Consider the following 12,612-nt stretch of genomic DNA (forward strand, 5'->3'; position numbering starts at 1 on the left):
TTTTTTTCTCTCAAGATCCAATTTTTATTTCACTCTGTTTATCTTTCTTTGCAGAATTTTACATTGAATTGATCCACATTAATTAACAGTCCACATCTTCTCAGTCCCTCTATTCCTCAGTCTTTGATCTCACTGGCTAACGGAATTCTTTGTCCCAAGATCCAAGATACCCCAATGCCCTTCTTATGCTGCAATCAGTTTGCATTTCCAGCAATTTTGTGCACAAAAACATTTAAAACCTATACATACACAATCCAATCTAATATTGCATTGCTATAAGATGTCCTACTCCAAGACAGTCTTGGCAAATAATAGAACAAAATATGCAAATAGCTAAAATAGAATAAAGACATGAATTTGGTGAACAGAAAGGAAAAGATATAAACATGGTAGGAAATTGAAAAGGGTTGTTTGGAACTGTAGATGCAAGAGATTTGAAATGAAAACAGAACTGATGAGAATATAAAGAGGATCTTCCATGTTCAAAAAGAAAAAAGACAGGTCAACACTAAGCACACCATAACTCCCACCATTGCTACTTCTTAGGCAGAACTAAGATCTGTCAAAAAATCTAAAATTGAAATTACAACTCACCACACTCATTCCCGTTGGAGGTTAGTAGACCCACCCAATATTCCCAGCAGCCCAACTATAACAACGATCAGATCAGAAAACTATCCAGAAAAAGGATTTAGTTGAAATTCGGTTGTTTGGTTGAAACAGTATTGGAGACCAAAGCAAAAGAGAAAGAGAATGAGATGGGACATTAAAACAATGGACAATAAGGAGGTCAGGATGATATTTGGAAGCAGAATGATATTCAGACACGTAATCCACCAAACTCCATTACTCTACAATATAGAGAAGACTGCATAATGAATGGGAATATAATTCACTAGATTAGTGGAAGTCTAAGTGAGTGGCTGTCTCACATGAAAAGAGTTTTTGGGGTCATTGGAAGTGATGTGATTACAGGTGAATAAGAGGGTTTTGTATCTGCTGTTACGGCACTTGGGAAGCAGAGCTCTAAGCATGAATCTAACCTCACACATTGGGCCTGATGTTACTATTTTCATTCTAAGTGCTCAATCTGGGTGTAATTCAGATCCGACTTAGAAATCTGCTTTCAGGCGTCCCCATACGCACTTAGCCTGAAAAAAATCACGGGTCCCATTTGCGCTGTGGGCAGGGCTTAGCATGCCTGAAATGATCAGAGCTCTGAACTGCACATGCGCTGTTCGAAAAACATTTGAAAAAGTGCACCCCTGTCAGATTGCTCCCAGGCCAGAGAAAGCAGCCTGGGAGTATAAACAGGAACAATGGCCCCCACAGACATCACTGTCCCCTTATCTATCTATCCCACCCGCTACCCAGACCGATTGTGACTCCCTGCCGCCTCCTCCCCCCCCCCCCACCACCGATCGCCTGCAGAGTGGCAGCAGACCCCCCTGTCCCCCTCACCCCACCAGGGATTCATCTGCCCCCCCCAACACCAGAGAAAGATCTTACCCGCCTCCCTCCTCCCCACCGCAACCCCACCCAGACGATGATATGGCCTCACTCCTCCCCACCCACCCAAAGAACAATCCGGCCTCACTCACCCCCACCCGAGAACGATCTGGCCTCACTCGCCGCCGCCGCCACCGCCACCCCCCCCCCCACCCCCAAGAGAATGATCTGGCCTCACTCCCACCCCCACCCCCAAGACAACGATCTGGCCTTACTCTCCCCTCCCCCCAGAGAACGATCTGGCCTCACTCATTCCTCCCCCCTGCCCCCGCTGCAGAGAATGGTCTGGCCTCACTCCCTCCCCTCCCCAAAGGAACATCTGACCCATCTCCTGCCACCCATATCCCACACCACCAGACAACTATTGGCCCTCCCTGCACCCCCCACCAGACAACACTTGGGCTTCCCTCTCCTCCTCCTCTCCACCAGAGATACATCTGACCCACCTCCTCCTCTTCTCTCTCTCCTCCCTCCCCCCGCCCCCACACAACCAGACGACGGTCTGGCCTCACTCCCCTCCCCCCACCCCAACCAAAGAATGATCTGACCCCCCACCATCACCACCACCGATCTGAATCAGGGAGCTGTTGGAAGCTCTGAACTCGCTCTTCAACAGCTGGAGTGCCCAATTCAGACTTTTATTCATCAGGTTCATTTCAGCGTGATTCTGGATCGGCGAACATGGTGGTAAAGGGGGAAATGCTGATAAAGTTGGGCGGGCAGTTCATTAATTCAATTGAAATACATGCAAATATATTTAAATCGCTGTTGCGCCCGTTTAGGGCATGAATCGGTTCATTGCCATTCCTGGGTCTCGGTAAAGTGGCCATCTGCACGGACACAGGCACGGATTGCATTAATGGCCTCACACCCGACTTTACCACATTTTTGCGCCTGCAGTGGTAAAATAGGGCCCATTATGTCACCTAGTCCAATATGGGATGCACTCAGCAGCCTTAACTCAAGTCTGCCAGCCTTAGCATTACTTCACTATTACATTTTTCTAGATTTTTCCATCAATGGGTACAGCATGTTGTAGGGTTGCTTTATTAATATGATTGGCAATGAAAGTCAAATGCTTCAAATATTTATGTTTCTGCAGTATATTGTATGCTGACATTGTGGGTTTCACACGCCTGGCCAGTGAATGTTCTCCTGGGGAGCTTGTGCACACACTCAATGAGTTGTTTGGCAAGTTTGATCAAATTGCAAAGGTAAGCAGCTCATATACTAACAAGGAGTACTCTACTATGAATCTGAATATTTGGAGTTGCATCCATTATCATGCATTGTCATTAATCAGTGAGTTTTACTTTTGGTTTTATTCAGGAAAATGATTGTATGAGGATCAAGATTTTAGGGGACTGCTACTACTGTGTTTCTGGTTTACCAATATCCTTGCCAAACCATGCCAAAAACTGTGTCAAAATGGGATTGGACATGTGCGAAGCCATAAAGTAAGTTGCATCTAAACCCTTCCATTTTTAGGAATATAAATAATGTCATACTGATTTTCCAGTTGTCTTACTACTGGATTCCTAAATGTTAATCTTGGCTGCTTGTTCTAAACTTGGATCTATGCAAAATGTCGGTCAGAGATGTGTACTTCTGTTTCAAGGGTGTCATCTTTAAAACCCCATTTTGTATATTGTATTTTGTGACAGTTCTTTGGATAAGTGAACCAAATATATCCACAAAACAGAAGCAAGCATCTTCAAACAACAATTTATAAGTTATTATGAGTTTTGGCATAGATTGATGACAAAATCCATTGGAACACCAACCGGCAACATCTAAACAGTGATGGATCATAAGCTTATTTTCACATGAAACAAGATGACAATTTCAGCTTTGTCTCATGGTAATGCGATGATATTGAGTTTTCCTTTACGGAAGATCACTGTAAGAGTTATCCACATATACTAACAGTGACTTCAGTTGCAGTCTGTCAAGTGGTGTGTAGCCTGTAGCTGATGTGCTGCTTGGAGAGATTTCGAAAGCTGTGAAAATATGGGAATAGCAGCAAAGACCTTCAAGGATTACTTACTTAAATGATTATAAACTTTAAATTTAAAAATTCACCTTCCTATTCATTGATAGTGTTTTCTTCCAGCTAAACCTAACTGATTGACCTTTACTACTTTGTTTTACAAATCACTATTAATAATGTAATAATATTCTTCTGTGCAAATAGAAGTAATACAGCAGAGCATGATTTGACATTTTGGTTAATCAAGTTTCCTTATGAACAATTTGTGAAATTGCACGCTAATAGTTGGGATCAAGTCTGTGAATAATGGTAAATGCGGGACAAGATTTTCCTGGAAATCGGCAAAAGCTGATGGCTGGCATGAAAAGCAATGTTGAGCTTGCTGATAGCAGTGGTAGCTTTTTCCATCTGGTGGCTCTTTGTGCCATCTATCTAAATATCTAAATACTTCTTAAATGCAATGAGATTTCTGACTCAGGTGCCCTTCCAGGCAATGAGTTCTAACTCTCACCATCCTCTGAGTGAAGAAGTTTCTCTTCAACTCCCCTCTTAGCTTTCTACTTGCTTTAAATCTATGCCCCTGGTTATTGGCCCATCTACTAATGTAAAAAGTTCTTCCTGTCACCCTATATATTCATAATCTTTATACATCGATCAAGTCCCCTTCTCAGCCTTCACTACACCAAGGAAAACAGCCCAAGTCTATCCAATCTTCCTTCATAGCTCTGACCCTCCAGCACAGGCAACATTCTGGTAAATTTCCTCCACACCCTGCCCAGTGCAATCACTGCACCCTCTCCAGTGCAATCACATACTTTGTATAACGTGGTTACCAGAACTGCTGTTGTGGCTTAACCAGTGTTCTAAACAGTTCCAGCATGGTGTTCCAGCATGACCTCCCTGCTCTTGTATCCTATGTCTTGGCTAATAAAGACAAGTATCCCATAGACCTTCGTAACCAAGTTATCCACCTGGCCTATTCACCTTCAGAGATCTATGGATATGCACTCTAAGATCCTTCTGAACTTCAGTACTTTCCAGAGCCCTACCATTCATAGTGTAAATCTTTGCTTTGTTAGCTTCCCCATGTGAATTACCTCACATTTTTTCGGTTTGAATTCCATTTGCTCTGTTCTGTTCATCTGACCAGTCCATTGATATCTTCGTGCAGCCCACTGCTATCCTCCTTACTATTCACCACCTTACCAATTTTGTGTGACTCACAAACCCCTTAATCATGCCCCCTATATTTAAGTTGAAATCATTGATGTACACCAAAAATAGCAAGGGCCCCGAGCCCTGCGGGAATCCCACAGGAAACAGACTTCCAGTCACAGAAATATCCCTCCACCATCATCCTCTGCTTCCTGTCTTTCAGTCAATTTTGAATTCCATGTGTCTTTTTTCCTTGGATCCCATGGGCCCTTAGTTTCTTGACCAGTCTGCCATGAGAGACCTTATCAAAAGCCTTGGTAAAGTCAGCATAGAGCACATCAAATGTATTACCCTTATCAACCCTCCTGGGGCTCTTCTCAAAAAATATGATAAATTTGTCAAACTCAACCTCCCCTTAACAAGTCCATGCTAACTATCACTGATTAATCCGTGTCTATTTAATGTTCTCCTCACCTCCGTCTTAAATGTGAGATCCCTCATCTTTAAAATTTCTTTCTCGTCTCTCCCACAAAATGAAGCATCCTGTTACCATCCACGCTGTTAGTTACCCTCAAATCTTATATATATGTTTTAATATGATCGCCTTTCATTCTTCTAAACTCCAAAAGATATGAACCCACTTGTACAACTTTCACTTACAAGACAGCTCCTCATCCTGGGAATCAGTCAAGTGAAACTTCTCCGAACTTTTTCTAATGCAATTATACTGTTTGTGCAGAAAGGAAACCAGTCTCACCAATGCTTGACACATTTGTTGCAAAATTTCCCCACTTTTGTATTCCATTCCTTTAGCAATAAATGACAATATCCCATTTACTGTACCTGCGTTCTGATTTTTTTGTAATTCACGGACCAGGATACCCAGATCCTTTGCACTACCTGCTTTTGCGGTCTTTCTCAGTTTAAGTAATATATTGCTTTTGTTTCTTCCTGCCAAAGTGTGACCCCACATTTTTCCACTTTATACTTCATCTGCCAACTTTTGGCTCACTCATTTAACCTCACAATTTCCTCAAATCTTCCTCACAATTTTTTTTCCTACCTTTATGTCATCCACAAATTTAGCAATCATGCATTTGGGGTGGAATTGTCCCATGGCCCCCTGCAGCAGGTTTAGTGGCAGTTCAGGGGGAGGAATTTAGCAGAGGCCCAAAGGTAATTTTTCCATTGGCATGAATTTCCCATGGGATCTTCCTTTGGTGCCCACAATGGGAAACCTGCTGGATCTAACGTGAAAGTAATTTGCATCCTGCGAATGGTGGCAGAGGAAGGCCCGATCACCCATACCCAATTTTCTGCTGCATCAGTGTGAAAACAGGCTGGTGCAAAACACATCTGAAACAACGAAGCTTGCAGATGACAGGACTGATCTGAACAATGCCTAGGTCTGCCTGCAGGGTTCTGGATGGAGGCCACAGACAACCCTGGGCACTGGAATAATACAGCAGTGGATGTGGGGAGCATCGATTGGTGGACCTTGTAAATTCCGAGACCTGGAGGGGACACATCTTCCAGCCTCAGAGATCCATCTTCATTTTCAGGAGGTCCACCTTTTTCTTCAGTAGTGGGTCACTGATGTTGGGCACCTTTCCAAATGGCATCTGGATGGTCACGGTGATTTAGACAATGAGTGGGTAAGTACATGTCATGTGCAGTATATTGTGGATAAATGTTATCCATCTTGGTAGAAAAATCAGAATGGCAGAGTATGATTTAAATGGTGATAGATTGGAAAATGTTAACATACAAAGGGACCCGGGTGTCCTTGTACACCAGTCACTGAAAGCAGGCACAGCAAACTATTGGGAAGACACTTGGTACATTGTCCTTCATTGCTAGGGGACTTGAGTACAGGAGAAAGGATGTCTTACTGCAGCTGTACAGGACCTTGATGAGACCATGCTCCTTACCTAAGAAAGAATACGCTTACCATGGAGGAAGCGCAGTGAAGGTTTCCCAAATTGATTCTTGGGATCGTAGGATAGGCATGTAAGGAGTGATCACTTTGACATGGCCTGTATTTAATGTAATTTAGAAGAATGAGAGAAGATCTAAGTGAAATTCATTCTTGACAGGGTTGGATAGACTGGCTGCAGGAATGCTGTTTCCTCTGACTGGAGGGTCTAGAACCAGAGGTCACAGTCTCAGGACACTGGATATTCAGAACTGAGTTCATTCAGGACTAGGATGATAGCCGAATTTTACCCTCACACCACAGGAATTGGAGCAGGTGAGGGGAAAAGCATGGAAAGGTTCATTGACTTTGGATAGGATTTCACTGTTTCAGGATATGCGAGGCCATAAAATCCTGCCTGATGAAAAACTTCTTCACTCAGAGGGTCGTGAATCTGTGGAATGCAGTGGAGGCCTAATCACTGAATATATTTAAGAAGGAAATGATATATTTCTGGACTCTAAAGTTGCAAGGGGTGTGAGGCAACCGTGGGTGTACGGCATTTAAATAGAGGATCCCCAAGGAAATTTAAGAGTCAACCATCATCTGCCTGGGTTGGAATTGAACCCAGGTTCCTTCAGCATTGCCCTGGGTTTCTGAATTATTAGTACAAGCAACAATACCACTACGCCACTGCCTCTACCAAGTTGACAATATGTTGTCAAATGTAAATATTGATTTCATAAACATCAATGATCATTGTTTTAAGAACTGATAATGGTGTTCACAAATAAGAAGACAAGATCATAGGAAATAGGAGCAGGAATAGCCTCTCAAGCCAACTTTACCATTCAACGTGATCTTCTGCCTCAACTCCACTTTTCCAACTGCATCCATGTCCCTTGATTCCCTGAGAGTTCAAAAGTCAACCTTAAATATATTCAACAGTGGATTGTTCACAACCCTCAGGAAATAGAGCATGTCAAAGATTCACAACCTTTGGAGTGATTATAGTTCCTCATTTCAGTAAAATTCAGTGCTTTCCAAAGCCCCATTTTAATGCTGAAAAATTGACTCCAAAGTGAGAGGGGAGAGGTGGAAGAGTTGGTGGGGGAGAGGTGGGGCCTGGTGCACCCCTTATGCACATGATGTGACCCAAGTCTGCCATTAGCATATAGAAGTTGTGTCACTGATTTTAACACTGCTGTTTTATACCAGCACTTGCTCAGGTGATGGGTAGGAGTACTGTGTAATCTACACTGCTGTCAGATTGTCATGACAATCATCAGTTCAGTTTCAGGAGGTTTTATTTCATATAGAATAAATCCCATCTGCTTCTCTGTTAAAGAACTTCACATGGTTGCAAGGTGCCAGACAATTATTAGATCTTCTATGGTTTTGACATTTCTTGAAACTTTGTTTTGGTGGTAAGGTGTAGCTTCAGATGAGATTCTCTTTATTTGGCAAAAAAACACTGAAATACACCCTCAAATTATTTATTATTTTGGATGATACCAAATATGTTGGGCAGGAAGTATATGTGCATTCCTGGACAGAATGCGACACTTGCTATATTGGGTAAGGAAATATAATGGGTGATTTTTTTTTACTTTTTTTTCTAAGTGTTGTCTCCAGCAGGAAAAACAGAGAGCAGTTTACCAGCTGCCTTGCTAGGTTTTCCTGCCGTATTTTCAAATACTTTGAAAAAAAGTTAAGGGGTATGTCCTATGATGTCATACTAGTGGGGCAGGCTCAACTTTGGCTCCTGAGCGAATGGGAGTGCCAAGAACCTTCATTCCCACATGGACCTGGGTCCCTGACCCCACTGGATACTTCCCAGGCATGACCTTCTCCCTCCTGGGCTGTACTGAACTGTGCATGTTGTCAATATGATGTCACATCAACTGAGAGAATCCTTATGTTGGGGGGAATAATACAGTGGGAATGTCCAATAATAACATTCAAATGTATAGTAATGGGGTTCCCAAACTTTCATGGTGGAAACCCCATTACAACAATTGGCGGAGGAGGCAGAGACTATCTCAGTGGGAAATCCCTCTAGTGTAAATGCCATTTTGGGACTTCCATTGGATTCTCTGTCCCCTGTCACTTTTTGGTCCACCAAAAATTGAGGCAGAAAATCCTACAGTATGTATCTTTCACACATCTCTGAAACAGGTTGAGAAAATGTTAGGCTCTTTGGATATGCAAGTACGCAGCTTAATGTCTTTTTGAAGTCCTCTTTCTGAAGTTTGGATTGCCTTCATATATTTGGCAGTAGTTCCAGCTTCAATCAGGGAAAAACTTTGATCTCCCAACACAATCTCCCACTCTTGGGACCTCCAATGATGCCAGCCCCACTCCACAAAGCCACCATAAAGGGTCCATATATAAATATGGACCCTGAAGGAATAGAAACAGATCAGCCTTTCCAAAGACCCGTGTCACCGACATTTGAATCTGTTCATTGATCTCCTGACCTTCAACCTCTCTGCCCTGTGACCTCTGATGTCCCTCACTCCTGATTGTTGATCTTCCCTGAACCCTGGTATATAAGATACTGAAGGGAATAGATAGAGTCAATAGTGAGAGACTGCTCCCTAGACTGGGTACAAATACGAGAGGTCATGATTTAAGGGTGAGGGGGGAGAGGTATAATTTGGATGTGAGAGGAAGGTTCTTTACGCAGAGAGTTGTGGGGGTATGGAACGCGCTACCGAGGAGGGTGGTGGAGGCAGGAACGTTGGACTCGTTTAAGGTTCAGTTAGACAGACACATGAGTGAAACGAGGATGGAGGGTTATAGTAGGGGCTATTAAATAAGGTCAGAACCTCGGGAGGCACTGGAAATGCAGACTTGTAAGTTAACGTTTTTGTCTTTTTATTCCGGAGGTGGAGGCCCACCTCGTTGTCAAACGAGGGACATGCACACGGTGGGTCGTGCGTGGGCTGCTCTTGGAGGTTCCGGGAGTGCCCTAGTACTTCGTGTCGGTGTGTGTGCTTGATCGTGGACCGGTAGACGGGCGCCACAACAGCTCGGTGACTAACACTGCTGGCTGTGCAGATACATGGATTTGGGCCTGTGTCTGTGGGAGTTTGTGCATTCTCCCTGTGGTTGCGTGGGTTTCCTCCGGGCACTCCGGTTTCCTCCCACACCCCAAAGATGTGCTGTTAGGCTGATTGGTTTACTAAATTGACACTATTCTCCCCTGAATCTGGCTAAGTTAGGGGTTTCATTCGTAGACACGCAGGGTAGAATAGGTGTAGGGTGATGCGGCAGCGCGGGCTCGTTGGGCCGAAGGGCCTGTTTCCCATGCTGGGTTGTTCTTTGTTCTTTGTTGTTCTTTGTTTAACCCAATGACCCAACCGAACCTTCAATCCGAACCCCAAATTAATCTCCAGAACTGATCCCAGCTTCTTGAACCAGTCAAAGCCCAATGCGTGGTTCCATTCAATGACCCGGCCGACGCACAGAAACGTTTAACCTTGCAGCAGCTAGTTCTTGCACAGCTGGAGGCTCTGATTGCGCTTCCCTATACATAGGCATAAAGCCTAATATCTGGGGGCCTCAGGTCTCACCATGCAAGTGACTTCGTGCACAAAAATTCAGACAGACAACACATTCATGTTGCCCAGGTAGTTACATCACTGTTGTCAATGGCTATCTTAGCTTTGAAGAATACAGCAATACTAGAACATTTAGTAGTTGTTTAATTGTTATATCCTCATACAGTGAGTACCAACAATACCAATCAATGTCTAGTTCGCCGTCTGCCACATGTGGCCAGCACAATAGTTGATACTTCAAGTAAAGAAAAAGCCAGAAGACTTGAAAGGAGTACTGACCCTGATTGCCATTGGTCTTCTTTGTATTGGCTGCGAGTGTTCTTATGGATTACATATAGCTGTGTGAAGTGGTGCTGAATATCTTTGGTCACTGTCAGGTAAATAGACCAGGTCCTGCAGGTTGATGGTATAATAGAGAAGTTTAGCTGTGAAGTCTGCCAATGCATTCCTTCCTTCATCTTGAACTATTTCAGTGATGAAGTAGTGTAAGTTTGGTATGATAAGAGTAACCCAGCATTCATTTTTAGATAAAAGCAAATTACTGCGGATGTGGAATCTGAAACCAAAAGAGAAAATGCTGGAAAATCTCAGCAGGTCTGGCAGCATCTCTAAGGAGAGAAAAGAGCTGACATTTCAAGTCCAGATGACTCTTTGCCAAAGTTAAAAGACATAGAAAGTGGGAGATAGTTATACTGCAGGGGGAGGGAATGAAAGATGAGTCATAGCCATAGAAACCAGGGAAGACTGGGAGAGGAAAGTAAAATGAAGAAAGACAGTAAAGAAATAAAAGGTAGCATACAGTGTATAACTAAATAAAATAGAATGAAAACGGTGGGTGGGCCCGATGTGGGGTAGTTGTTGAATTCAATGTTGAGACCGGAAGGCTGTAAAGTGCCTAGCCGGAAGATGAGATGCTGTTCCTCCAGTTTGCGTTGAGCTTCGCTGGAACATTGCAGCAAACAAAGGACAGACATGTGGACATGGGAGCAGGATCGTGTGTTAAAACGGCAAGCAACCAGAGGGTCAGGGTCCTGATTGCACACAGATCGAAGGTGCTCAGTAAAGCGATCACCCAGTCTATGCTTGGTCTCTACAATATAGAGGAGACCATATTGGGAGTAGCGAATGCAATACACCAAACTGAAAGAGGTACAAGTGAAACACTGCTTAACCTGGAATGAATATTTTGGACCTTGGATGGTGAACATAGAAGAGGTAAAGAGACAGGTGTTACACCTTCTGCGTTTGCATGGGCAGGTGCCATGAGTGGTGGGAGATGTGTTGGGTATAATGGAAGAGTGGACTAGATTATTCCAGAGGAAATGGTCTCTTGCAGAATGCTGACAGAGGGAGTGAAGGGAAGATGCGTTTGTTGGTGGCATCACACTGGAGTTGGTGAAAATGGTGGAGGATTATGCATTGCACATGGAGGCTGGCGGGGTGAAATGTGAGAACAAGGGGGACTCTGTCCTTGTTCTGGGAGGGAGGGCAGGAGGTGAGGGTCGTGGCACGGGAGATGGACTGCGCGCTGTTGAGGGCCCTGTCGACAACTGTAGTTGGGAATCCACGGTTGAGGAAAAAGCAGCACACATTAGAAGCACCATTTTGGAAAATGGCCTCATCGGAACAAGTGCACTGGAGGCGAAGGAGCTGAGAGAAAGCGATGCAGTCCTTACAGGACTTACGATGTGAAGAGCTGTTGTCCAGATACCTGTGGGAGTCAGTGGGCTTGTAATGGATATTGGTAGATAGTCTATTACTGGAAATGGAGACAGAAACGTCAAGGAAGGGAAGGGAAGTGTCTGAGATGGACCAAGGCAATGGAGGGGTGGAAACTGGAAGTGAAGTTGATTCATTTTTAGACAAGACCATAAAGCAGCACCAAAATAGTTTCTTTAGATCTGCAAGAAACAGGAAAGGTTTTTGTTAAGACATTGAATGATGCAGAGGATGAAATGAAACTGGGGACAGGGACATCTTTGAGAGAGAATATGTCGAGTGTCTTCAGGTGGCGATGCATGGAACTGAGTATGGCTTTCAGGATGCGGTGAGAACAACAATTCGAAGAATGTTGTACATCCTGAAGGTACCTATAATCCTGGAGTTACGTGGGGGGTGGAATTTCAGTTGAAATCCTCATGGGGTAAGTTGGAGACGAAGACAGTCACTGAGGAAGGAAATGTTGGCTATGGAAGCGAGTCTTGGTAAATACTAAGAGAGAAATGGAAAGTAGTGAAGATGGATAGAGGGAGAGACATATGGAAATCCTGTCGGAAAGAAAAGTGCGGAAATCCTGTCACGGAGAAGAGACGGAAATCCTGTTGGAGAGGAGAGAAGCACTTTTAGATGACCTACTGCTGACAAACATTAGGTGACTCATCACTTCATGATCTGGTGTATTGTGATGTTCCCTTTTTATGTCTGGTTCAGTTAAAAGTGCACTTAACAGAGATGTTTCAAGCAAATTAGTAGATTGT

At 43.8% G+C, this 12,612-nt stretch overlaps 1 protein-coding gene across 5 annotated transcripts in view; it reads left to right on the top strand.

The window, feature by feature from the left end:
• Window positions 1-12,612, top strand: part of adcy2b (adenylate cyclase 2b (brain)) — a 668,382-nt gene that overhangs the window by 519,828 nt on the left and 135,942 nt on the right. For all 5 annotated transcript variants that reach the window (XR_013888839.1, XM_080205342.1, XM_080205332.1 and 2 more), the window contains exons 7-8: window positions 2,612-2,723; window positions 2,839-2,966. Coding sequence is in view for 4 of the 5 variants with exons in the window: in XM_080205342.1 (XP_080061468.1) it covers window positions 2,612-2,723; window positions 2,839-2,966 (240 nt within the window). In the remaining variant the exon portion in view is untranslated. The remainder of the gene's footprint in view (window positions 1-2,611; window positions 2,724-2,838; window positions 2,967-12,612) is intronic.

Source organism: Carcharhinus amblyrhynchos, chromosome 2 (assembly GCF_965287045.1).
Source record: "Carcharhinus amblyrhynchos chromosome 2, sCarAmb.v2.hapA, whole genome shotgun sequence".
Taxonomy (NCBI): Eukaryota; Metazoa; Chordata; class Chondrichthyes; order Carcharhiniformes; family Carcharhinidae; genus Carcharhinus; species Carcharhinus amblyrhynchos.